The following is a 27,720-nucleotide window of genomic DNA, read 5'->3' on the forward strand; positions in this document are numbered from 1 at the left end:
CCAGCACAGTTCCAGGCCCAAGGCTCACCTCGCCGCGCGCCTCAGGCCCCAGCCGAGCCCCGGCCAGATGTTAGGACAAGAACTACTGGCGTCACGGAAACGTGACGTCACCAGCACTGACGCAGTCTAACAGGGAGGGGCCTCTCAGCCTACCTCAGAACGCCGTCAGCTCCACGGAGCAGCGAGCGGGCCGCCTCGCGCTCTGCCCTGAGGGTCCGAATAGTCAGAGCTGCGGGAACCGAAGCGCCGGAGTCGCTCAGGAGCTAAGAAGCGGCCATCCCTCTCCCGCCTTGACCCTTAACCGCGTCCTCTCTAAGGCCCAGGCGCGGTGCAGGCGGCCGCGCGCTCACGAGCCCGCCGCTTGCGGCGGTCACGCGCACGCACGCTCGTGCGCCCGTTCCCTGAGAACCCGGAAGTGCGAGGGAGAGGCGAGCCACGTGGGTGGAGCTGGAGCGCAGCTCGCATGGGGGAGTCTATCCCGCTGGCAGCCCCGGTCCCGGTGGAACAGGCGGTGCTGGAGACGTTCTTCTCTCACCTGGGTATCTTCTCTTACGACAAGGCCAAGGACAATGTGGAGAAGGAACGAGAGGCCAACAAGAGCGCGGGGGGCAGCTGGCTGTCGCTGCTGGCGGCCTTGGCCCACCTGGCCGCGGCAGAGAAGGTCTATCACAGCCTCACCTACCTGGGGCAGAAACTAGGTACCTCCGCCCCGCCCCCCGTGCCCCTTGAGGAAGGAAAGGGAGTATATTCCCCCATCGGCAATGGCTTGGGTTCCCTGTCTCTGTCACTCTTAGCCGCAGGCTCAACTCCGCACTCCCAGGTCTCCTCCCACCGATCCCGTCCTTCCCTCGGCTTCCACAAACCCCGCCCACCGGCCTCCGCGGCAGATAGATTGGCCGTCCGGGTGGATGTTGTTAGCAGGGCTGTGCTTCAAACCGATGGCAGTATCCATTTTGCTCGTGCATGGATTGGTGCCATAAATGAGAAGTTAAACTCTATGTCCTCGCTCTCTAACCAGTGACACTGCGGCGAGAGGAGCAAAACTTGGCAATACAACCTAGTTAGAATTCATGAACACTATTGTCTGGCTTCTGAAGGCCCCAGAGAGTTACAGATGGAGTCCTACCCCCTCTTCCTAGACCCACGATAAATATCTAATGAATGAAGAGAAAAATGAATGCTGGACAGGAAAGGCAAGAAATATGCCTAACACTAACAAGAGGGGCCTTACAGGGAAAATGGTAAACACTCTTATCATCCCATGATAAATCTTGCCCCTGAAAATAAGATGCAGGAGCTGATTAAGCTGATTTTCACTAGTAGAAACAATTAGTATGAGTAAATCAGAAGGAAATAATATATGTGAAAGCCAAGGGCTATACATACGAAGTATTACTACTTAAAATTACCAATATTATGAATCCCAGAGCTTTTAGAGTTGTTTTAGTACGTTGGCGTATTTTAGACCCTTTAATATCAGAGGCACAGGGTCTGGTATGAATGAAGGACACATAACAGTATAAAATAGAAGTGTACAATTGAGTGCAGATTCCAGTTTGAGTTTCTCCCCCCCAGTTTCCTTATATTGCCTGAAGGTGACCATGTACATCTTGCTTTCAGTAAACACCCAAGGGGCAGGGCTTTCTGAGATCTTAACTGTGCTTTAGCTTTTCAAACAATAACTTGTTATTTAGTGTGTTGACTTATTGGCAACAACTAGTCAGATAGTTTCACCTTGTGTAATTTTTCCTCCCTTTCTTACAGTGGCACTTCTCAGAAATTTACAGTTGCTCTTGCAGTGTTATAATTCCCCTTTCTACAGATTGGCAAATTGTGTGCATGCAGTTGTGCGGGTAGGTGACAGAGCCTCTACCAGAATACCTACCTTTGAACTGTCAGATTGTGTTTGTGTCCAAATGATTTATAAAAATTGTAGATGTAGTATAATTTACAGTTATATATTAAATAATTTACATATTATTATGTATATATGAAAATGGGGAGGATTCTGGCTGTAAAATTGAAGGTGGGTAATTTTCTTGCAGTTTTAGTGTTTTTAGATTCCCCCACCTCATGAAGAATGGTGATTGATCCCAGTGCCATGTTTCTTATGTTTTTTTTCTTTTAGTTCACCTATGAGGATTTGATAACCTGTGGTCTCGCTCCGCAGAAAAATATATATGTAATACAATTTTGCATGTAATCTGAAAGGGTTCACTTGGATTTCCTAAAGCCTATGTATAGACCTCAGTTAAGAAATCTACTCTAGTTTAAGTTGTATGTGCCTGGTTTTAGGTGCCTGGCTGTGCCTAAGAACATGCACAAGCCCATCACTGTCTCTGACTTGGGTTCTCTGAAGTGGCTCTTATTATGTAAAGCGATTAGTTCTGCACAGACCCCAGCTTGCATGGGTGAGCCTGAGGGCTGTGCTTTGAAATTGATCCACGGAGCAATTTACACTGTGAAACATGCTCAGGCGCTGTTTAGGCTCCCAGCTGATCTGTCACTTCGGTGTAAATGTTCTGAAAATGGCATGTTTAATGTCACATAGCTTACTCTCGTGTACAGTAAATGTAGGTTCCAGATGTAAATTTTTAGCTTTGCAATTACCTTACCGTTTTTTGATACTGGAATGTTTGTGATATCAACGTGCTTACAATATGACTTCATGATTATTGAGTTGACTCTCCATTTTCTTAAAAACTTGGGAAAATTTTTGTGTTGCTACTTAAAACAGTCCCATGTTCGTCAACTACTTTGCTATTTAGAACATTTATATGGTTTTCTTTAAAAAGCAAAACAAAAAGTTTATGTGTATTTTTTAAACATGTAGAAAGCACGGTTTTAAAAAGTGAGTCTTTTTGACTTCACTTTTGTGACTGGTGTTTATTGGAGACCTTGGCAGTGAATCCTGATTATAGATGCAAGTGTGGGACTTTAGACAAAGAACAGACCTGACAGGGAGCCTTCTGTTCCTGTCTTGGCTCAGCTGAAAAACTTTGGGTCAACCCTTATCTTGGAGCCCTCTGTTTACTTTGAGGGGAGAATATATCTATTTGGGGAAAGATCAGTGATTAAAGTATGCTGACTCAATACCTGCAGAGGACTTTAGAAGGTCATACTTTTCTCCCCTTTGTTTCATTGCTGGAGAGTTTCCTCAACATCTGGTGGCTGGAAGATACCATGGTAGAAGATGACTTAACTTGAGAACTGATGTTTAAAGAGTATCATTAGCAAGAAGTTGTGGAATAAAATATTCAATTAGAAGTGCAAAACTTTAATATATTCATTGCTTGAAATTTCATGATGTGAGATAGACTGTTGAAATCTTGAAAAATAATGAGCATTCATAAAACGAGACTTCCATGGAAACAATTCAAAATAATCATATTTTGTAAATTCAAAAAGCTGAGACAAGAAGTCTGGTGTCTCTGATTCCTTATTTCCCAGCATGAAGGAAAGCCACTCCCCATTGGATATTCCTAACCAGGGTAGTCACCAAGTAGGCTTGTGCTCCTGAGAGCTTTGAGAAGAGAGACATGTTTAAAACAAATGCGTTGGTGGTCTCTCCGTTCCTTAAAGTGTCAGGTAACTTGGTTTCACATAGTAGTAATGGATGTTTATTGATAAGCTTTAAAAGGTATTCTTTATATTTATATGGTGTTTCCACACCCCCAGGTAAGGGTAATCTAATGAAGGAAGGTATCCCTTTTTCACTCAGAGTTAAAATTTTCACCAAGTTCACCTTGTTTAACAGCAGAAGTGAGTACACAGTTAAGGTCACCTAGCTATCTATCAAATAGCTAGCTATTCTTTTTACAGTACTTGAAGCTCCCAATTTACCACAGAGTTGCAGAAGCCCAACTCTGTAGTATTGAGAGCTTCTTTTATCAGTTATAAACGGAAGGGGAAGGGATTAGCAGTATTGATTACGTGCTTTGCTCCAGGTGTGTTACATACCAAATGTTATTTCATTGTGTCTTTTTAGTTTCATGTTAAAACAACAACTAAGGCTCAAAGTGGCTAAGGTTAAGTCCCATGCACATCACACAGCTTGTAAATTTGGAAGCTGGGATTTGGAACCAAGTCTTTCAGACTCCCAGAGCTTTTAAATTTTACTTGGTACTCTTGCTACCTTCGTAACCTAAGAGATTTTGTCTTAGACCTGGGCGCAGAGGTCCATTTATTTCATACCATCACTTTACAAAATCTGCAAAGCTAGACTTAATATGGGTGGAGAGGAAAGGCAAACCTTCCTGGATACAGTCCTGTATGGGATGTTGGTGTCAGGGTCAATCCACCTTCATATGGTTTTTGCTGCTATTAGTAGGAGAAATGATGTGAATGCTAGTCAATCTGGGCAGTATATTGGAGAAAACACTTTTTCAGTATCAGCAGTTTGCCTGTGAAATCAGTAGTAGTAGGGTGACCAACCCTATAGGTTTGCCCGGAGTTGAGGGGGTTTTCAGGACATGGGACTAAGGGTTTCCTGAGAAGCTAGACTTTCAGTACTAAAACCTGGAAAGTCATGGGTAAACTGGGACAAGGTGGTTGCCATAGTGGTAAGGGATATAAAATTCATTTCTTGAGATACAAACTGGTCAATGAATTGTGAAATGTTTCATTCATTAAGAGGACATTTTACAAATGCCTTGATAAGTAATTTATACTCCTAATTGGTATGTTTAGAATAGTAGCTCATTCATTAAAGCATTCTATGAATATCAACAGAAAATTTAAAATGTCATTCGTCTCTGAGAGTTTTATATATTCCTAAGAATTACTGTTTTAAACCTGCCCTGTTTCTTTTTGTTCTCCTAATGTTTTACCTCTGACCTTTGGTGGGGTACAGAATTGCTTAAGAAAACATCTATGAAGCTGGCCCCATAATTATTAGAAGCATAGTTGATCATGTATTAATACAGAAGTAAAGAAATAATGTCTATGCCATTTGAACCTTTTTGGTTGTTGAAAACAATGTATGTGGCCTTACTTTTTGGCTGATTTCCTTTGGAAACCCTGAGTTACAACATGAGTTACAGCAGCAGTTATTTATAATTGCTTCCTACTGTTTTTGTTTTTTTTTTCTATTTTCTTTTCTTTCTTTATTTTTGGCTGCTTTGGGTCTTCATTGCTGCGCATGGGCTTTCTCTAGTTGCGGCGAGCTGGGACTATTCTTCGATGCGGTGTGCGGGCTTCTCATTGCAGTGGCTTCTCTTGTTGCGGAGTATGGGCTCTAGGCGCGTGGGCTTCAGTAGTTGTGGCCCGCGGGCTCTAGAGCGCAGGCTCAGTAGCTGTGGCACACAGGCTTAGTTGGTCCGCGGCATGTGGGATCTTCCTGGACCAGGGATCAAACCCATGTTCCCTGCGTTAGCAGGCGTATTCTTAACCACTGTGCAACCAGAGAAGTCCCACTTCCTATTCTTAATAATTCACAAGATGATGCTTATTATGACAAAGACTGTACTGTCAACCTTGTTAAGAGTACTAAGAGTCCCTTTGTTCCCCTGGGATCCCAGTAGTCTGTGTTTTCCATTTTCTCATACAGCTTGAAAGGAAAACGCAACTCCAAAGCAGAAATAACATTTTCTGATTTACCAGGAATAATAACAGTGTTTCATAATTCGGTGTTCTCTTTTGTTTTAAATATCTTTATGTGGAAGGAGGACTTTTTAGATCCAGGTTGATGTCACTTGCAAGGTTAATCATCCTCTGAATTAGATCTGAATCCTCATTGAAGTGGGCTGGGGGAATATTGGTGCATGAATAAGGAAATTTTTTTTTGAATTTTATTTGTTTTTTTATATAGCAGGTTCTTATTAGTTATCCATTTTATACATATTGTGTATATATGTCAATCCCAATCTCCCAATTCATCACACCACCCCCCGCCACTTTCCTCCCTTGGTGTCCATACGTTTGTTCTCTACATCTGTGACTCAATTTCTGCCCTGCAAACTGGTTCATCTGTACCATTTTTCTAGGTTCCACATATATGCATTAATATACGGTATTTGTTTTTCTCTTTCTGACTTACTTCACTCTGTATGACAGTCTCTAGATCCATCCACATCTCTACAAATGACCCAATTTTGTTCCTTTTTATGGCTGAGTAATAGTCCATCGTATATATGTACCACATCTTCTTTATCCATTTGTCTGTCGATGGGCATTTAGGTTGCTTCCATGTCCTGGCTATTGTAAGTAGTGCTGCAATGAACATTGGGGTGCATGTATGTTTTTGAATTATGGTTTTCTCTGGGTATATGCCCAGTAGTGGGATTGCTGGGTCACATGGTAATTCTATTTTCAGTTTTTTAAGGAACCTCCATACTGTTCTCCATAGTGGCTGTATCAGTTTACATTCCCACCAGCAGTGCAAGAGGGTTCCCTTTTCTCCACACCCTCTCCAGCATTTGTTGTTTGTAGATTTTCTGATGATGCCCATTCTAACTGGTGTGAGGTGATACCTCACAGTAGTTTTGATTTGCATTTCTCTAATAATTAGTGACATTGAGCAGCTTTTCATGTGCTTCTTGCCCATCTGTATGTCTTCTTCGTAGAAATGTCTATTTAAGTCTTCTGCCCATTTTTGGATTGGGTTGTTTGTTTTTTTCATATTGAGCTGCATGAGCTGTTTATATATTTTGGAGATTAATCCTTTGTCCATTGATTCATTTGCAAATATTTTCTCCCATTCTGAGGGTTGTCTTTTCATCTTGTTTGTAGTTTCCTTTGCTTTGCAAAAGCTTTTAAGTTTCATTAGGTCCCATTTGTTATTTTTGTTTTTATTTCCATTACTCTAGGAGGTGGATCAAAGCAGATCTTGCTGTGATTTATGTCAAAGAGTGTTCTTCCTATGTTTTCCTCTAAGAGTTTTATAGTGTCTGGTCTTACATTTAGTTCTCAGATCCATTTTGAGTTTATTTTTTATTTATTTATTTATTTTGCAGTATGCGGGCCTCTCACTGCCGTGGCCTCCCCCACTGTGGAGCACAGGTTCCGGACGCGCAGGCTCAGCGGCCATAGCTCATGGGCCCAGCCGCTTCGCGGCATGTGGGATCCTCCCAGACCGGGGCACGAACCCGTGTCCCCTGCATCGGCAGGCATTCCCTCAACCACTGCGCCACCAGGGAAGCCCTGAGTTTATTTTTGTGTATGGTGTTAGGGAGTGTTCTAATTTCATTCTTTTACATGTAGCTGTCCAGTTTTCCCAGCACCACTTATTGAAGAGACTGTCATTTCTCCATTGTATATCCTTGCCTCCTTTGTCATAGATTAGTTGACCATAGGTGCATGGATTTATCTCTGTGCTTTCTATCTTGTTCCATTGATCTATATTTCTGTTTTTGTGCCAGTACCATATTGGCTTGATTACTGTAGCTTTGTAGTATAGTCTGAAGTTAGGGAGTCTGATTCCTCCAGCTCCGTTTTTTTTCCCTCAAGACCGCTTTAGCTATTTGGGGTCTTTTGTGTCTCCATACAAATTTTAAGCATTTTTCTTGTAGTGCTGTAAAAAATGCCATTGGTAAGTTGATAAGGATTGCATTGATCTGTAGATTGCTTTGGGTAGTATAGTCATTTTCACAATATTGATTCTTCCAATCCAAGAACATGGTATATCTCTCCATCTGTTTGTATAATCTTTAATTTCTTTTATCAGTGTCTTATAGTTTTCTGCATATAGGTCTTTTGTCTCCCTAGGTAGGTTTATTCCTAGGTATTTTATTCTTTTTGTTGCAGTGGTAAATGGGAGTGTTTCCTTAATTTCTCTTTCAGATTTTTCATCATTAGTATATAGGAATGCAAGAGATTTCTGTGCATTAATTTTGTATCCTGCAACTTTACAAAATTCATTGATTAGCTCGAGTAGCTTTCTGGTGGCATCTTTAGAATTCTCTCTATATAGTATCATGTCATCTACAAACAGTGACAGTTTTACTTCTTCTTTTCCGATTTGGATTCCTTTTATTTCTTTTTCTTCTCTGAATGCCATGGCCAGGACTTCCAAAACTATGTTGAATAATAGTGGCAAGAGTGGGCATCCTTGTCTTCTTCCTGATCTTAGAGGAAATGCTTTCAGTTTTTCACCATTGAGAATGATGTTTACTGTGGGTTTGTCGTATATGGCCTTTATTATGTTGAGGTAGGTTCCCTCTATGCCCACTTTCTGGAGAGTTTTTATCATAAATGGGTGTTGAATTTTGTCAAAAGCTTTTTCTGCATCTATTCAGATGATCATATGGCTTTTATTCTTCAGTTTGTTAATATGGTGTATCACATTGATTGATTTGCGTATATTGAAGAATCCTTGCATCCTTGGGATAAATCCCACTTGATCATGGTGTATGATCCTTTTAATGTGTTGTTGGATTCTGTTTGCTAGTATTTTGTTGAGGATTTTTACGTCTATATTCATCAGTGATATTGGTCTGTAATTTTCTTTTTTTGTAGTATCTTTGTCTAGTTTTGGTATCAGGGTGATGGTGGCCTCATAGAATGAGTTTGGGAGTGTTCCCTCCTCTGCAATGTTTTGGAAGAGTTTGAGAAGGATGGGTGTTAGCTCTTCTCTAAATGTTTGATAGAATTCACCTGTGAAGCCATCTGGTCCTGGACTTTTGTTTGTTGGAAGATTTTTAATCACAGTTTCAATTTCATTTTTAATCACAGTTTCAATTTCATTACTTGTGATTGGTCTGTTCATATTTTCTATTTCTTCCTGGTTCAGTCTTGGAAGGTTATACCTTTCTAAGAATTTGTCCATTTCTTTCAGGTTGTCCATTTTATTGGCATAGAGTTTCTTGTAGAAATCTCTTAGGATGCTTTGTATTTCTGCAGTGTCTGTTGTAACTTCTCCATTTTCATTTCTAATTTTATTGATTTGAGTCCTCTCTCTCTTTTTCTTGATGAGTCTGGCTAATGGTTTATCAATTTTATTTATTTTCTTAAAGAACCAGCTTTTAGTTTTATTGATCTTTGATATTGTTTTCTTTGTTTCTATTTCTTTTATTCCTGCTCTGATCTTTATGATTTCTTTCCTTCTACTAACTTTGGGTTTTGTTTGTTCTTCTTTGTCCAGTTCCTTTAGGTGTAAGGTTAGATTGTTTATTTCAGATGTTTGTTGTTTCTTGAGGTAGGATTGTATTGCTATAAACTTCCCTCTTAGAACTGCTTTTGCTGCATCCCATAGGTTTTGGATTGTCATGTTTTCATTGTCATTTGTCTCTAGGTATTTTTTCATTTCGTCTTTGATTTCTTCAGTGATCTCTTTGTTATTCAGTAACATATCATTTAGCTTCCATGTGTTTGCGTTTTTTACGTTTTTTTCCCTGTAATTGATTTCTAATCTCATAGCGTTGGGGTCAGAAAAGATGCTTGATATGATTTCACTTTTCTTAAATTTACTGAGGCTTGATTTGTGACCCAAGATGTGATCTATCCTGGAGCATGTTCCGTGTGCACTTGAGAAGAAAGTGTAGTCTGCTATATTTGGATGGAATGTCCTTTAAATATCAATTAAGTCTATTTGGTCTGTTGTGTCATTTACAGCTTGTGTTTCCCTTATTAATTTTCTGTTTGGATGATCTGTCTGTTGGTGTAAGTGAGGTGTTAAAGTCCCCCACTATTATTGTGTTACTGTCCATTTCCTCTTTTATAGCTGTTAGCAGTTGCCTTATGTATTGAGGTGCTTCTATGTTGGATGCATATATATTTATAACTGTTATATCTTCTTGTTGCATTGATCCCTTGATCATTATGTAGTGTCCTTCCTTGTCTCTTGTAATATTCTTTATTTTAAAGTCTATTTTATCTGATATGAGTATTGCTACTCCAGCTTTCTTTTGATTTCCATTTGCATGGAATATTTTTTTCCATCCCCTCACTTTCAGTCTGTATGTGTCCCTAGGTGTGAAGTGGGTCTCTTGTAGACAGCATATATATGGGTCTTGTTTTTGTATCCATTCAGCGAGCCTGTGTCTGTTGGTTGGACAGGCTCCAACCAAATGGTTAATCCATTCATGTTTAAGGTAATTGTCGATATATATGTTCCTATGACCATTTTCTTAATTGTTTTGGGTTTGTTTTTGTAGCTCCTTTTCTTCTCTTGTGTTTCCTACTTAGAGAAGTTCTTTTAGCATTTGTTGTAGAGCTGGTTTGGTGGTACTGAATTCTCTTAGCTTTTGCTTGTCTGTAAAGCTTTTGATTTCTCCATCGAATCTGAATGAGATCCTTGCCGGGTAGAGTAATCTTGGTTGTAGGTTCTTCCCTTTCATCACTTTAAGTATATCATGCCACTCCCTTCTGGCTTGTAGAGTTTCTGCTGAGAAATCAGCTGTTAACCTTATGGGAGTTCACTTGTGTGTTATTTGTCGTTTTCCCCTTGCTGCTTTCAGTAATTTTTCTTTGTCTTTAATTTTTGCCAATTTGATTACTCTGTGTCTTGGTGTGTTTCTCCTTGGGTTTATCCTGTATGGGACTCCCTGCCCTTCCCAGACTTGGGTGGCTATTTCCTTTCCCATGTTAGGGAAGTTTTCAACTATAATCTCTTCAAATATTTTCTCGGGTTGTTTCTTTCTCTCTCCTCCTTCTGGGACCCCTATGATGCAAATGTTGTTACACTTAACGTTGTCCCAGAGGTCTCTTAGGCTGTCTTCATTTCTTTTCATTCTTTTGTCTTTAGTCTGTTCCGTAGCAGTGAATTCCACCATTCTGTCTTCCAGGTCACTTATCTGTTCTTCTGCGTCAGTTGTTCTGCTATTGATTCCTTCTAGTGTATTTTTCATTTCAGTTGTTGCATTGTTCATCTCTGTTTGTTTGTTCTTTAATTCCTCTAGGTCTTTGTTAAACATTTCTTGCATCTTCTCGATCTTTGCCTCCATTCTTTTCCAAGGTCCTGGATCATCTTCACTATCATTATTCTGAATTCTTTTTTCTGGAAGGTTGCCTATCTGTACTTCATTTAGTTGTTTTTCTAGGGTTTTATCTTGTTCTTTCATCTGGTACATGGCCCTCTGCTTTTTCATCTTGTCTATCTTTCTGTGAATGTGGTTTTTGTTCCACAGGCTGCAGGATTGTAGTTCTTGTAGTAGTTCTTCTGCTGTCTGCCCTCTGGTGGATGAAGCTATCTGAGAAGGACTGGTGGTGGGTAGAGCTGGCTGTTGCTCTGGTGGGTAGAACTCAGTAAAACTTTAATCCGCTTGTCTGCTGATGGGTGGGGCTGGGTTCCCTCCCTGTTGGTTGTTTGGCCTGAGGCGACCCAACACTGGAGCCTATCCGGGCTCTTTGGTGGGGCTAATGGCGGACTTTGGGAGTGCTCACCCCAAGGAGTACTTCGCAGAACTTCTGCTGCCAGTGTCCTTGTCCTCACGGTGAGACACAGCCACCCCCACCTCTGCAGGAGACCCTCCAACACTAACAGGTAGGTGTGGTTAAGTCTCCTACGGGGTCACTGCTCCTTCCCCTGGGTCCCGATGCGCACACTACTTTGTGTGTGCCCTCCAAGAGTGGAGGCTCTGTTTCCTCAGTCCTGTCGAAGTCCTGCAATCAAATCCCACCAGCTTTCAAAGTCTGATTCTCTAGGAATTCCTCCTCCCATTGCCAGATCCCCAGGTTGGGAAGCCTGACGTGGGGCTCAGAACCTTCACTCCAGTGGGTGGACTTCTGTGGTATGTGTTCTCCAGTTTGTGAGTCACCCACCCAGCGGTTATGGGGTTTGATTTTATTGTGATTGCGCTCCTCCTACCATCTCACTGTGGCTTCTCCTTTGTCTTTGGATGTGGGGTATCTTTTTTGGTGAGTTCCAGTGTCTTCCTGTTGATGATTATTCAGCAGTTAAATGTGATTCTGGTGCTCTCACAAGAGGGAGTGAGAGCATATCCTTCTAGTCCACCATCTTGAACCAATCTCCTGGGTAAGGAAATTATACACAGGTCCACCACTACACTGAGTTGTACCAGAGTTAATTTACTCTACAGTGAAATTATGAATCACAAGATATTTAAATCCAAATCATAGAAGTCAGAGAACATGGTGGATGAAAACTCATTGAGCTCAGCAGTTTAGATTCTTTCCTTTTGGATGCTGAGAGGTGTTTTGTACTTGCAGTTTCTGTACCTTACCTGTCATGTGCTTATGTCATTTGTCTACCAGGGGGCCAGTCGTTCTTCAGCAGGAAGGACTCCATCCGCACCATCTACACTTCCCTGCATAATGAGCTAAAGAAGGTGGTGACTGGCCGTGGTGCCCTAGGGGGGACTGCACCTCACGTGGAAGAGCTCCTTTCCCACCTGTCCGAGCAGCTCTGCTTCTTTGTTCAGGCTCGGATGGAGATCGCAGACTTCTATGAGAAGATGTACACCCTCAGCACACAGAAGTTCATCAATGCCGAAGAGCTCGTTGGCCTTTTAGACACCATCCTCAAGAAATACAGCTCCAGGTCAGTGTAGGGGAGGAGGGAGGGAGGAGTGTGGCAGCCTCACAATCCCACACAGAGTCTCCGTCTTCCCCACACCCCTGCGGAAATCTGTGATGGAATAACTGTGAAGGAGAAATAGTTGTGTTACATTTTATACACGTTAATTAATCAACAGGTATGCATTAGACATCTTCTTTGGGCTTAGTTAACACCATACTGGTTGGATGCTTCTCTGAGCAGTAGCAAAAGGTCGAAAATGAAGTAATCCTTAAAAGTTGTATTGTAACTGGTTTTTCTGCTTATGAAAGAATTCACACAACAACAAAAGAATTGTATATCACATAGTGTGACTTTTTAATAAACCACTATTCAAATAAATGTCCCTTTCAAAGTCATCACCTTGGTGAGTTATCCACTTGATTCCTCTGATGGAGCCATTACTTAACATGTGTAGGGAACTCCTTTATAATTGCTTTCAGCACCTGTCGCATAGTTTTGATTTTGTCTTAAACTTCTTTGGTGGAGGCAGGCATCTGTGCTTTAGAGCAGGGCATGTTTTTTTGGTAGTCAAAAAAGATATTTGTAGCCAGTTTAATTTTTTTTAAAAAGATGTTGATCAACTGGAAAAAATTTTTTGAAGGAAATTGCTGCTTATAAAGTGAGACTGGTTATAATGTATTGCTCACTGCCTGGCCCAAAAAGCAGTTCCAAAAGAATTTGAGTAGTGTTGTGAACATCATTGACTGTGAATGACTCAGTTTTATTTTTGGGTCCTTGGAGCCTGGCTTAGAGCCTTGCACATAGTAGGTGCTCAGTAATTTTATGATGAATTAAATGGAAAGTGATGCTAATCATTAGAGAAATGCAAGTCAAAACTGCAGTGAGGTATCACCTCACACCAGTCAGAATGGCCATCATCAAAAAATCTACAAACAATAAATGCTGGAGAGGGTGTGGAGAAAAGGGAACCCTCTTGCACTGTTGGTGGGAATGTAAATTGATACAGCCACTATGGAGAACAGTATGGAGGTTCCTTAGAAAACTAAAAATAGAACTCCCATATGACCCAGCAATCCCACTACTGGGCATATACCCTGAGAAAACCATAGTTCAAAAAGAGTCATGTACCAAAATGTTCACTGCAGCTCTATTTACAATAGCCCAGAGATGGAAACAACCTAAGTGTCCATCGACAGATGAATGGATAAAGAAGATGTGGCACATATATACAATGGAATATTACTCAGCCATAAAAAGAAACGAAATTGAGTTATTTGTAGTGAGGTGGATGGACCTGGAGTCTGTCATACAAAGTGAAGTAAGTCAGAAAGAGAAAAACAAATACTGTATGCTAACACATGTATATGGAATCTAAAAAAAAAAGAAAAAAAAAGGTCCCATCCTGCCTAAAAGCAGGATGGGAATAAAGATGCAGACCTACTAGAGGATGGACTTGAGGACACGGGGAGGGGGAAGGGGAAGCTGGGACGAAGTGAGAGAGTGGCATGGACATATATACACTACCAAATGTAAAATAGATAGTTAGTGGGAAGCAGCCGCATAGCACAGGGAGATCAGCTCGGTGCTTTGTGGCCACCTAGAGGGGTGGGATAGGGAGGGTGGGAGGCAGACACAAGAGGGAAGAGATATGGGGATGTGTGTATATGTATAGCTGATTCACTTTGTTATACAGCAGAAACTAACACACCATTGTAAAGCAATTATACTGCAATAAAGATGTTAAAAACAAAAAAACCCAAAAAGAGTCATGTACCACAATGTTCATTGTAACACTGTTTACAATAACCAGGACATGGAAGCAACCTAAGTGTCCATCGACAGATGAATGGATAAAGAAGATGTGGCACATATATACAATGGAGTATTACTCTGCCATAAAACGAAACGAAATTGAGTTATTTGTAGTGAGGTGGATGGACCTAGAGTCTGTCGTACAGAGTGAAGTAAGTCAGAAAGAGAAAAACAAATACTGTATGCTAACACATATGTATGGAATCTAAAAAAACAAATAGTTCTGATGAACCTAGGGCAGGACAGGAATAATGACACAGATGTAGAGAATGGACTCGAGGACACAGGGAGGAAGAAGGGTAAGCTGGGACGAAGTGAGAGAGTAACATTTACATGTATACACTACCAAATGTAAAATAGATGGCTAGTGGGAAGCAGCTGCATAGCACAAGGAGATCAGCTCGGTGCTTTATGACCACCTAGAGGGGTGGGATAGGGAGGGTGGGAGGGAGACACAAGAGGGAGGAGATATGGGGACATATGTATATGTATAGCTGATTCACTTTGTTATACAGCAGAAACTAACACAACATTGTAAAGCAATTAAACTCCAATAAAGACGTTTAAAAAAATAAAAATAAATAAATGGAAAGTGATGACTTTGAAAGATACCACTCCTTTGGATATATGAGTTCAGATATGTTTGCTTAAAAAAGAAAGGCAGATATATTCATTTATATTCCCAAATTAAGCCTACTACTCATCTGATTAATGGACTGGGGGAAGTAGGCTAAGTGGAGAGATTAAAAGAGACTTCACAGAGGAAGGTGGAATCTGAGAAGACTTTCAAGGGCGGGTAGGATTTTGAAAGAAAAGGCAGGTAGAAAGCATAGGTTCTTCCATATCTGTGACTCCACATCCAGAGATTCAAAGTATTGAATATACTACCTACTAAAATATGTTACCTCCTAAAATATATTACATACATTTTGTAATATATTTTACATGTGTATATAAGTGGACCTGTGCAGTTCAAACCCATGTATGTCATTCAAGGGTCAGCTGTATTCTAAATTTTTATTTATTTTTAGTAGGTAATATATTAACATGGCTCAAAATTTATGAAGTACAAAAAAATGCAGTAGTGAAAAGTCTACCTTCTGCCCCTGTTCCTTAGCTACTTAATTTCTTTCCTAGGAGTCAATGAATGTTAACAAGTTCTGTCATTCTCAAGAGATAGTTTATGCATATAAATACACACATTTCCTTTTTTTAAACAAATTTTACATGTTTACAGATTTTTTTTATCTTTGGAAATTTTCTTTTATTTCTCCCTCAAATCTGATTAGTATATGTTTTCTTTCAATAAAATAATTTTTTTTAAACCAAAAACTACAGTACAATTGGAGCTGTGATTCTCAAGAGGAAGAGATCTTATGTGGTGATTCCCAAATGCTAACGTGAAAGTGTTTTGCTGAACCATTTTGGGAGCTTAAGAAAAATACCGTTACCTGAGCCCTTCTTCTTTCCCAAGAGAGTAACATTCAGTGATTTGGGGTTGGGTGCCTAGAAACCTGTCTGTTTTAAAAGTTCCCTGTGATACTGATACATAAGCCTGCAAGAAAAATGGGATAAATAAGGAAAAGATGCCAACATTAGGATATACTGGTTATTGAACCTTACCAATGTGTGTGCAAGTGCCTATGTGTATGTTGTGTCATAGTAAAGAATGGTTATTACTATATAATTGTTTTTATTTTATTAGATTTGTGACCTATCATCTTTGAACCTTCTTTGAAACATCCCACTTCTCAGAGGCCTGGGAATTTCTTCCATTGCAGTAGCAAAAGCCCAGGTTTCATTCTTGAAGATCTTAGGGCAGTACTTAGCAGTACCCCTTATCCTGCTGAGTGGATACTGATGGAGCTGGCTGTAAATCACATATGGTCAATAGGTGTTTTCAGCTATTGTCTCCATCCTCCACCAATGCTACCTTTGTCTACTTAATAGGGAATTAATGATCACAGACACATCCTAGCCTAAAAATTATCTACAGTAGAGGCTTTGGGTTAATTTGAACAACATAAATCTTTAGAATTTCTGAAAAGTTGAAATTCTGTATACTATATTCATTTTCTTTGGGAAGTGAAATTATTTTAGATATAAATTAACATGATTTGCCCTTTGCTTTCAGAGATGAAGGGGATTCATATTTTGTTTTTCTCCTCTGGAAGCCAGGTGTGCTCAGAGTAGAATGGTGTTAAAGGTTTCCTCTTTTGGCAAACTTATTACATCATTAAGCAAATGTAAATTGGTTAAGAATCACAGTCATTTGTGATGCTGCATTTCAAATTGAATAATTAACATTAATCATTTGAGTTTTCATTGTGTGCCCTTTAGAAGAAAAAACATGGATTAACTCATGCAGGGTCAGGGTGTCTACTATTCCTTGAATACTTTTGAGAAGAAGTAGAACTTGGGTTTTTATTTCCAAGGAATTATCAGTGGAACATTTTTTGATTCAGTAGAATTTGTTTTGAATTTATTTACCTGTTTTGTACAGTGGACATAAAAGAAAATTCTGGCTTATCTTTCTGTTTCATGGTTAAAACAATTATAAATGCAATTTAATATATACTCTCCTAAATCAAGAACTTTTAATTGAAGTATAGTTGATACACAGTATTATATAAGTTTCAGGTGTACCGTATAGTGATTCACAATTTTTAAATGTTATACTCCATTTATAGTTATTATGAAATATTGGCTGTATTCCCTGTGTTGTATCATATATCCCTTTTTTTTTTTTTGGCCATGCTGCGCAGCACACAGGATCCTAGTTCCTTGACCAGGGATCAAACCCATGCCCCCTGCAGTAGAAGCACAGAGTCTTAACCACTGGACTGCCAGGGAAGTCCCATATATCCTTGTAGCTTATTTTAAATATAATAGTTTGTACCTCTTAATCCTCTCCCCCTATATTGCCCCTCCCCCTTCCCTCTCCCCACTGGAAACCACTAGCTTTACAACATGATTTTTAAGAAATAATTCTTTTAGAGAAGTCAGCAATTATTCATTCTAGACAGCTTTTAAAAATCCATCTGGTGTGGCAATAATATTCTATTAAATGATTTTTATTCTTTAATCATAATTTTATAGCTAGGATTTAAAGAGCATTTTTTTAAAAACTGAGTTACATAAATTTCTGTTTGCATTTTAGGAAGCACATTTTTTTTGATCTGAATGCTTCAAATGACAGAATTCTCACCAAGGGCAGAACAGTGATTTATTTAGTCTTTATGCCCTTTTTCCTTCAAAAAAAAAGATTCATGATGATAAGACTGTTAATGAAACAGTTAGTTGCATGTGTGTAGTTCAACAAGGTTAACTGTGGCCCACTGAAAATTTCGTAAGCAAAACCAGCAATAGTACGATTTCTGTAGGACGCGTTCTACTCTAGGTATTTGACTCGCCTAGATCTTAACAGTGGAGTCTCAAGGGTTTCTGTGATCTTGCCCCAGCCCAACTTTTCAAATTACCTAAGGCCCATCAAATGCCTTAAATTGCACTAAAACTCCTAGTAAAAAGGAAGCAGCTTCAAAGAGAAAACTTTGAGGATTTTAAGCAGAAGCCAAAAAAAACAGTCCATAATCTAATGTATTCCCCATAAGGAAATTTGCCATTTCCTACCTTGGTTCCTGTTACTTAGTTTGCTTAGAATGTCCTCCAATTTGTAGGGGAGGAAAAAATATCTTTTTCCTTTACTCTTCTAAGTATCTCAGCTGAGGGCCCTTTAACAAAAGACAGATTAGCAAGAGAAAAGCATACAAATGTATTTTAATATAGGTTTTATGTGGCATGGAGCCTTCTAAGGAAATGAAGACCCAAAGAAGTTGTTAAACCTGTGTTTTTATGCTAGATGTGATGAAGAGTGAGAGTTGTGGAAAAATGTGCTAGGATGAAAAAAGGTATGAGCTAAATGTACTAAACTGGGGGAAACAGCAAGGCCCGTTCAGATTTCTCTCTGTGACCTTATGTCTTTGGAGATAAAGATGCTCATTTCCTCAGGGTGCAGGGAGGGAAACCTCTTACATGAGGGTTTTATGATCTGCTTCAGGAGAGGGTCAGAAAGTCCTTCCTGCATATGTCATTTCTCAATGTTACCTGCATATGTCATTTGTCAAATTCATTCAGCTTAAAATAGTCAGTATACCAAGATGCCATATTTTGGGGTAGCGTGTTCTGAACCTCGTCAAGTTCTATCATGTGTCAATTAGCTGTTGCCACAATTATTTTGTATAACAGACTACCCCCAAAATCACACTTTCGGGCTTGCAGGTCAATTGGGAGTTGTCTGACGTAGGCTGGGCTTAACTGGGTAGCTCTGCTGAACACTGTTGGTCTCATTGGGCTTGGCTTACTGCTGTGAGTTTTGGGCTTAGTCAGCTACACGTGTGTTCGTTCTGAGCCCAAGGTTAGAGGGGAAGCAGCTACCCGGTGATGACGCCCAAGTGCCAGAGAACAAGCCCAATCAAGCTCATTTCAAGCCTTTGCTTGCATCAGACCTGTTAACATCCCTTTGGCCAAAGCAAGTCACATAGCCCGATCCATGGTCCAGGGGTGGGAAAGTACACTCTACCTCTGGTGGGAGAGGCCGCAAAATCACACAGCAAAGGGTGTGGAATCAGGGGTGGTTAAGAACTGGGGCCAGAAATTTAAGCTCTCATCTTCACGTGGCTAAATCCTACCTGTTCTTTAAGCTTTAAGACTCAATTGAAATCCTGTCTCCTCTATGACCTGCACAATCTTTCAACCAAAAGGAATTGCTCCTTTTTCTAAACTGTTAGTTGATTTGTACCCCTCGTAAGAGATGTATTACTTCCTGCTTATAGCCATTATAAATACCTCCTTCTACCAGGGGAGGTCCTGTAGGGCAAACCTTTGTCTAATTCATCTTTATATCTTCAATGTAATTATATCTAAAAACTAGTAAAGTGATTGTTTTAAATGAGATTATGGATTTTTAAAATGTGGTGAAATATACATAACATTTACTTCTTTAACCATTTTTGTAAGTTTTTGTGTGTTTTTTGGGGTTTTTTTGATTTTTTAAAATTTTATTGTTTTGTTGTAATAAAACATAATATAAAATTTATCACCTTAACCATTGTAAGTGTGCAGTTGAGTGGCATTAAGTACATTCACAATGTTGTGCAACCATCACCACCATCCATTTCCAGAATTTTTTTTTAATCATCCAAACAGAAACTCTGTACCCATTCAGCAATAACGGCCTATTCTCCCCTCAGCCTCTGGTAACCTCCATTCTAATTTCTGTCCCTGTGAAATTGCCTCTTGGTGTCTCTCATACAAGTGGAATCACGTGACATCAGTCCTCTTGTGTCAGGCTGATTTCACTTAGCATAATGTTTCCAAGGTTCATCCACGTTGTAGCATGCATCAGTACTTTGTGTTTTTTTTTAATGGCTGCATAACGTTTTGTTGCTTAAGTGTGCAGTTTTGTGACATTCATATATTCACATTGTACTACGGTTTTATTTTTAATTGGTCTTCTGACTTCTCACATGCATGGGACCTGCATACTTCTTTTGGAAGGAACTCCTTGATGGGGATTTGTGAAGGAGGGAGTGCGTGCTGGAGCTCCCTTCCTCTCTCTCTCTTTTTCTGTCTTTTTGGCTTTTTTTGGAGCAGATGTTCTCTGCAAATAGTTGTCAATTTATTCTGTATTCAGGCTCTTTCAAGCTGTATGTTTTTGGATTACAACAATTTAACAGATCCCACTACGGGGTGAGATGTGAATAGGTATGAGGCACAGAGTGGGAATGGGAAAATGATACAACATAATGCTAATCTCAGGGTCTTGGCAGAATAACATTAGCATGAATTTTTAGCTCTTCTTACGGATGAAAAGTAGCTTCGGCATTCACATTCATCCTAATAAATGTTGAACATTTAAACACTTTTCCGTATATGTATACAGAAGAGCTTGTGCAGAATTCTTTCTAAAGGTTTGTACAGAGAAGAGAATTCATATTCTTTCAAGAGAAGATTGGATATAAATGATGATTTCCAGCTGGAAGCAGAAACATCACTTTGAGTATTGTTATTTGTGGTAGAATGAAACCATTTTCCTCTTACTAACAGTCTTACTGTGTTCATAGCTCCTTGGCAGATTTTCGTGGTATCCATGATTGTAGAATCTGGTGATACTTAAGGCTCATTAAGTGTCAAGTTGCCTAAAGGCTAAGGTGGTAGGAGCATTTCTCAGAATGCAAAGATTCTGAGACATGCTATAGTGTGTGTGTGTGTGTGTGTGTGTGTGTGTGTGTGTGTGTGTGTGTGTGAGAGAGAGAGAGAGAGAGAGAGAGAGAGAGATAGGCTTTCTTTTTCTTTTTTTACGAATTTATTTATTTTTGGCTATGCTGGGTCCTTGCCACTGCGCGGGCCCTCTCCAGCTGTGACGAGTGGGGCGCCACTCCTCGCTGCGGTACGCGGGCCTCCCATCGTGGCGCCTCCCCCCACCGCGGAGCAGGGGCTCCAGGCGCACGGGCCTCAGTAGTTGTGGCTCCCGGGCTCCAGGGCGCAGGCTCATTAGCTGTGGTGCACGGGCTCAGCCGCTCCGCGGCATGTGGGATCCTCCCAAACCAGGGCTTGAACCCATGTCCCCCGCATTGGCAGGCGGACCCCCAACCACTGTGCCACCAGGGAAGTCCCATGTTAGGCTTTCTTAACGTTTACTTCAAAGCATGTAATGTTTGAAGAGTCCAAATTAGTTAATTAATTGAGTACATGAGCTAGAGGATTTGAGATCTGGTTTATCTTTCTGATTCTTTGAGTGTATTATTAGGCTACACCTCCCACCCATGTTTTAGCTTCCGTATCTTGAAGGATGTTGATTGTAAAATATCAGTAATAGAAAAAAAAATGTGTTATTGTTATGTGACTAGCTACATCCTATTTATCACATGACAATCAGTTTCTATCATATAATATCCAACCTAGTTTGGGCTCTCTTAATCATAATCCCATTTGTTTAAATAGATTTTTTAAAACTCTAGATATACTTGTGATGATTTTTTTTTCCTAATTGTTTAATTGATAACCAGGATTTTCCTTTTCAACCAGGGCCAAAACAGATGTGTAAGAATCTTCTGTCTCATTGACAGTGAAGCAATTAAATTACATGGGCTCAGGCCTGTAAATCATCTCCCATGGTGCCTGGGGCATATGATATGCTTGGGAAATGCTAGATCTTGCCCACACCTTCAAAATGGGATCACTTGCTAAGATAATTCCTGAAACCTCTGCAGATGCTTTGGAACTTGAGGAAGAGTGTAAGGGCTTCATGTAGGCTCCTTGAGAAGGAGGTGCATCAGACCAGGCAGACACTGAAACTCCCTGGGCATTTCTCAGAAGAAAAAGATGAGCAAGAAAGTTCTAAGTGGTCCATACAGAAAGGACTCTCCTCATCCAGTCCTTTGCCACACTTGATATTAGCCAAAAGGCTGAGAAGCAATAACCATTCCATCTCATTGTTACAGAACCTCATTTAGGTCATAAACAACAGGGTCAATGAGGCAGAAACTAGGATTCAAATCTTAACATAGTTACCACATTTACCGAGTTTCTACTACGTGCTGCGTGTTTGAGAGATGGAGTGAAGGAAGAACGCAGCTTTTACTTCCCCTCAGAAGGGGCTCAAAGCAAGGGTGACCCTGTGTCCCAGTTTGTCTGATAAGTTATACGATTAAGCTACAAAGGGGAAGACAGGTATTAAGAAACTAGAGGATATAATTAGAGGGCCTGACCTAGTCTGGGGGAGGACAAAGAAGACATTTTGAAGGAAGTGACTCTGAAGAGGAGACCTGAAGTAGAAGTGTTGATGGAAAAGGCTCAGGCTGTCACTGGCCTCAGGGTCTTTGCACGTGCCCGTTATCCCCTCTGCCGGGGAGAGAGGACCTTCCCACAGCCTGTCCCCTTCCCCTTCAATTTACTAGACAAGTGAAGTAAAAAATGTTTTACAAACAGCAGGTAGCAGTCCATGAGTCATAAAATTAAGTTAGTGAGTAGTAATCTAATTAAAATATATATATTGGGCTTCCCTGGTGGCGCAGTGGTTGAGAGTCTGCCTGCCGATGCAGGGGACACGGGTTTGTGCCCCGGTCCAGGAAGACCCCACATGCCACGGAGCAGCTGGGCCCGTGAGCCATGGCCGCTGAGCCTGCGGGTCTGGAGCCTGTGCTCTGCCAACGGGAGAGGCCACAACAGTGAGAGGCCCGCGTACCGCCAAAAAAAAAAAAAAATATATATATATATATAGTTAAATATCAAGAGTACATTGTGCATAGTAAGGGTAAATGTGAAATTTTAAAACCTTTTATCTATCGATGTATGCACTTCATCACAATATAAAATATTTCTTACTGTAGATCATGGTCAAAATTTTTTAAAAAAATTTTGTCTAGAACAAATAGAAATGAAATCATGCTATTAGCCTAACCTTCTCTGGTATACCATTGCATTTCTAGTTATTTAATGTATGGAGAAAGTGAGAAGAATGAGAATGTGGCTCAAGCTGAGGAGGGACCAGGTTTTTCGAGGCCTCGTAAGCCTTTTTAAGGATTTTAGATTTTATCCTGAGATAAATGGAAAGTGGTTGAAGTATAAGATTTTTAAAATTTAGCCACGATTTTTTTTTTTTTTTTTTTTTTGCGGTACGCGGGCCTCTCACTGTTGTGGCCTCTCCCGTTGCAGGGCACAGGCTCCGGACGCACAGGCTCAGCGGCCATGGCTCACGGGCCCAGCTGCTCTGTGGCATGTGGGATCTTCCCGGACCGGGGCACGAACCCGTGTCCCCTGCATCGGCAGGCGGACTCTCAACCGCTGTGCCACCAGGGAAGCCCCACAATTTTGTTTTTAACTGTGATTAAATATGAAGGGAATTTGAGAACTAGAAGTAAGGGCTTTGTGATAAATGTTCTATTCCTTTATTTTTTGGCTGTTTTGTTGCTGTGTGTGGGCTTTCTTTAGTTGGGGCGAGCCGGGGCTACTCTTTGTTGTGGGGCGTGGGCTTCTCACTGTGGTGGCTTCTCTTGTTGTGGAGCACGGGCTGTAAGCGCGTGGGCTTCAGTAGTTGTGGCACGCAGGCTCAGTAGTTCTGGCTCTTGGGCTCTAGAGCGCAGGCTCAGTAGTTGTGGTGCACGGGCTTAGTTGCTCTGTGGCATGTGGGATCTTCCCGGACCAGGGCTCGAACCTGTGTCCCCTGCATTGGCAGGTGGATTCTTAACTACTGTGCCACCAGGGAAGCCCTATTCCTTTAATAAACATTTATGGATTGTATACTGTTTCAGTTGGTTTATAGTCTCTACTCTCATCTGCAAAATAGGTTTCGTAATACCTTTTGGAGTTACTGTGAACATTAAATAAGTTGATATGTGTTATGTACACATTTAAGAGATGTTTTAGTGACCTTTTATTTGCCTCTTTAGGACCACACCCTGAAAATAGGTTGCCTTGTTTTGTCATACAATTCCCAGAATAAATAAAATAAGTTAAGAAAGACCTATAGTGGGAATTCTCTGGTGGTCCAGTGGCTAAGACTCGGTGCTTTCACTGCTGTGGGCCCGGGTTTGAACACTGGTCAGGGAACTAAGATCCCACGAGCCATGAGGCGTGGCCAAAAACAAACAAACAAAACAAAACAAAACACCTTGGGGTTTTTTGTAAGCTGTAAGAAAGACTTACAGCTAATTCAGTTTCTCTGTATTTGAACAGAAGGTAGTGGCTATTCTCATTTTTTGTTTTTTTTAATGTCAGGCTATTTCCACAGGAGACTACGGTGCTGACATAATTCTGAGATGGCGAAGTTATATCAGAATGACCTTTTAAATAAATCAACATGGAATCTTTCCATCTTTCCTTCCCCCGCCCCCAAACATAGTATTAGTCTGACCACACTGTGTTTTTTTGAGGATAGAAAGTGTCACTGTGGGGTCACATTTCCACTCATTTCTGTTAATTCCCCTTCCCCCTTTAGATTTCACCACCCCATCCTCAGTCCTCTGGAAAGCAGTTTCCAGCTGGAGGTCGACGTACTGAGTCATCTCCTGAAGGCCCAGGCTCAGGTCTCCGAGTGGAAGTTCCTCCCGTCTCTGGTTAACTTACACAGCGCTCACACCAAGCTGCAGACTTGGGGCCAGATCTTTGAAAAGCAACGGGAGACCAAGAAACATCTGTTTGGAGGGCAGTCCCAGAAGGCCATTCAGCCCCCACACCTTTTCCTTTGGCTGCTGAAACTCAAAAACATGCTTCTTGCCAAATTTAGCTTCTACTTTCACGAGGCACTGAGCCGACAAACGACTGCTTCAGAAATGAAAACGCTGACTGCAAAAGCCAACCCAGACCTCTTTGGAAAGATTTCCAGCTTCATCAGGAAATACGACGCTGCCAACGTGTCCTTAATCTTTGACAACCAGGGTTCCGAGAGCTTTCAGGGTCATGGCTACCACCACCCCCATTCCTACAGAGAGGCCCCAAAGGGCGTGGATCAGTATCCAGCCGTGGTATCTCTGCCCAGCGACAGGCCTGTCCTGCACTGGCCCAATGTCATCATGATCATGACAGACCGCACGTCCGACCTGAACAGCTTGGAGAAAGTGGTCCACTTCTATGATGACAAAGTTCAGAGCACCTACTTCCTTACCCGCCCAGAACCCCACTTTACCATTGTTGTCATTTTCGAGTCAAAGAAATCTGAAAGAGACTCCCACTTTATTTCCTTCCTTAGTGAGATCTCACTTGCCCTTAAGAACCCCAAGGTTTTTGCTAGTCTGAAACCTGGATCCAAAGGTTAGCAGGTGATTTGTGTGAAAGGCTTTCAAGACTGGAAATTGTGTTCTTAATTGCTCTAACGATCTACAGTGGTCTGTGATTAGAGTTTCCATCCACCTGTGCTGCTTTCAGATCTAAATTAAAGACACATTCTCCCTAATTGTGTTGCACCCTTTATAAGCAGTTAAGGCCAGCTCAGTTACATATCCAAAGAGTAAGCGAGGTGGACGTGGCTGCCGGTCTCCGTGGTACAGCAAGGTATTTTCGGTGTTTTCTCCTGTATTTCATGTAGATTAATATTTATTGGCCTTTGATTTTTCTTTCTAGATGTTTTATATTATTCTAAACGTTGTGTTTCAGTGCAATTTCAAATGCCCTCTCCTTTCTCCCTCTTTCTGGATGAGTAATTGGGATACGATATTAAACGGCTTTTTTAGAATCAAGGACTGTTTTCTAGCTCATAAATTAGCAAATTAACATGAAACTAAGCTTTGTGATCAACAAATTAATATTTTTGATGCCAAAATTAGGGTCTTGGTGAGAAATTTCTATCAGTTTGTGAAATTGTAGGTGAATCAGAGTGGTAGCCTAGCATTTGTTTTTTAACAATTCCGAAGATACTCATGGCAACTTTAATAGCAGTGGTTTCTTTTGAGGTGATCTACACACCTAGCTGCGTTTGCTTTTCCCCTTATAAAGTTTCAATTTTTCACTCTGTTTTAAAGTTAGCGTAATCCATTAAGTGGAGTTTCTTCCTTCTTCAAAGTATAATCTGCTTGGCTCTCTATCACCTTTCTGCTGAAATGTATGTTCATGTTTGGCTCTATTCCCTGTTTATTTTTAGGCTGAAAAATCAGGCCGTCTTGGTTTTTCAGCCACTTTTATGCAACTTAGCCTACTTTTATAAAATCAAAATGGAGGTCTTGATACCTTTTACTTGTTAAAAATCAATTGTGCATTCAAAAGACCTCTTCGTAGTTGAGTCATCAACCCCGCAATTAAGCACATCTGAACTTGGGTTTCATGCCTGTCTCCTCCACGTTATTTTTAGAAGCAGTGATACATCTTAATACATGCTTCCTTAACACTTTCCTTCAGTAGGTGTTCATGGGGAAGGAGATAGGTCAGTAAAGCCATAATGGGCTGTGGAGACCTTCACTTCTAGGTTATTGATTCAGAATAAAAATAAGCCACAAAGACTAATTGAGTTGTAACTATCTGATAGTTCCCTCAAAGCTTGTGTGCAGTATAATGATCAGAGCAGTCCTGTTTTTCATGATTGCACGGAGCCACTGTTTTTACTGGGCGGCCATAGCAGGCAAGCTGGCAGCATTGGCAGAGACCAGAGAGCCCCTTTGAGCCCATATAGAAGGCCTGCCCACCTCAGCCTGGACTCCCTGGTGGAAGAGCCCACTGGCCTATTTTCTGGGGAGAACATGTGTTTTTCTTTTCTTTTTTTCCTTTTTTTTTTTTTTAAAGTCATATGATTTGTAAAAAGCCAGTTTGCTTTAAATAGAAAGTAGTATTTACCTCTGCATTTTATTCACTCAGGTTCGATGAAAATCTGGACCAATTTTACAACATTGAACTTACATAAAAAATTGAAAACAATTGGAACTAAAAAGTCAAGTCATTTTTCCTCCCTTTTGTGTTTTGCTGAGAAGCTGAAAAATATTCCTTGGTGTTCATGTATTTTTCCCTAGGTAAAACCACCATTAGCCTTAATGATATGGTCTCCTGTACCTAAAAGAAATATGCTTCAGTGGAACGTGGAGGCGAGTGTAAATAAAACATATATACGATATTTAAATAATTAGCCCTCGCCTAGAACATATTTGAATTGTATATTTATTTTTAAACATATTTTGGTTCAAGCCAAGACACAAAGTCATTTTACTCTGAGATTTGTCTTTTAAAATCAGTAATGGGGCTTCCCTGGTGGCTCAGTGGTTGAGAGTCTGCCTGATGATGCAGGGGACACGGGTTCGTGCCCCGGTCCGGGAAGATCCCACATGCCGCGGAGCGGCTGGGCCTGTGAGCCATGGCCGCTGAGCCTGCGCGTCTGGAGCCTGTCCTCCGCAACGGGAGAGGCCACAATAGTATAGAGGCCACAATAGAGGCCCACGTACCACAAAAAAAAAAAAAAAAAAATCAGTAATGAAATGATCTATAAAGTCTGTGCTTTGCTAATTGGAAGAGTACATCCTCATATTTTCTGCAGACTGCTTGCTTTGAAATATATTTCTAAACCACAACTTGATCGATGTTCATGGATAACCAGGAGTGTAGTGAACACTTATTTGTTTGCTAACAAGGCCATCAAGGAGTGTTCATTTCAGGATGCTGTTTGGACACCGGGTAAATTTTACGACTTTGTCCTTTGGGTCCAACCTGGTGTCTGACTATGTCATTTTAGGGAGTGTGTGACAATAAAGCTGAATTCTTAACTGAGGAGCCAATACCCTTTATATAATTGCTTTGTATGTTTGGACATACTGGAGAAAATTTACTTTCAAGAAAGAAAATAGTTGGTATTTTCAACCTCACTCCCAGTAGTCAGTCAGGTGATCGTCAAAGTAAGTTCACCCTTTGATCTAACAGCAAACTTGCAATTTTCTTTGGCAAGTCAGCCTCTGAGCTTGACTTCCTTATCTGTAAAATGGGGATAAGGAAATGTGGGCTTTTTCAAAGGATGTGTAAGA

At 40.8% G+C, this 27,720-nt stretch overlaps 2 protein-coding genes across 5 annotated transcripts in view; one reads left to right on the forward strand and one right to left on the reverse strand.

The window, feature by feature from the left end:
* Window positions 1-685, reverse strand: part of XPOT (exportin for tRNA) — a 134,639-nt gene extending 133,954 nt beyond the window's left edge. For 2 of the 4 annotated variants that reach the window (XM_060306518.2, XM_060306517.2), the window contains exon 1: window positions 154-450. The gene's annotated coding sequence lies outside the window, so the exon portion shown is untranslated. Of the gene's footprint in view, window positions 1-153; window positions 457-535 lie in introns of those variants that run through there. The other 2 variants (XM_060306519.2, XM_030866408.3) reach the window with 2 other exon arrangements.
* Window positions 158-27,720, forward strand: KICS2 (KICSTOR subunit 2). Its single transcript, XM_030866410.3, has 3 exons — window positions 158-698; window positions 12,151-12,436; window positions 24,225-27,720. The coding sequence occupies exons 1-3, from the start codon at window positions 464-466 to the stop codon at window positions 25,039-25,041; spliced, it is 1,338 nt and encodes a 445-aa protein (XP_030722270.1). The 5' UTR covers window positions 158-463; the 3' UTR covers window positions 25,042-27,720.

This window comes from Globicephala melas, chromosome 10 (assembly GCF_963455315.2).
Source record: "Globicephala melas chromosome 10, mGloMel1.2, whole genome shotgun sequence".
Lineage (NCBI taxonomy): Eukaryota > Metazoa > Chordata > Mammalia > Artiodactyla > Delphinidae > Globicephala > Globicephala melas.

Excerpts from the sequence above, each read along its gene's own strand:
- KICS2 (XM_030866410.3), top strand. The coding sequence starts at position 464 with ATGGGGGAGTCTATCCCGCTGGCAGCCCCGGTCCCGGTGGAACAGGCG. Across the intron at positions 699-12,150 it reads CTACCTGGGGCAGAAACTAG|GGGGCCAGTCGTTCTTCAGC; the intron begins GTACCTCCGCCC and ends TTTGTCTACCAG. Across the intron at positions 12,437-24,224 it reads CTCAAGAAATACAGCTCCAG|ATTTCACCACCCCATCCTCA; the intron begins GTCAGTGTAGGG and ends TTCCCCCTTTAG.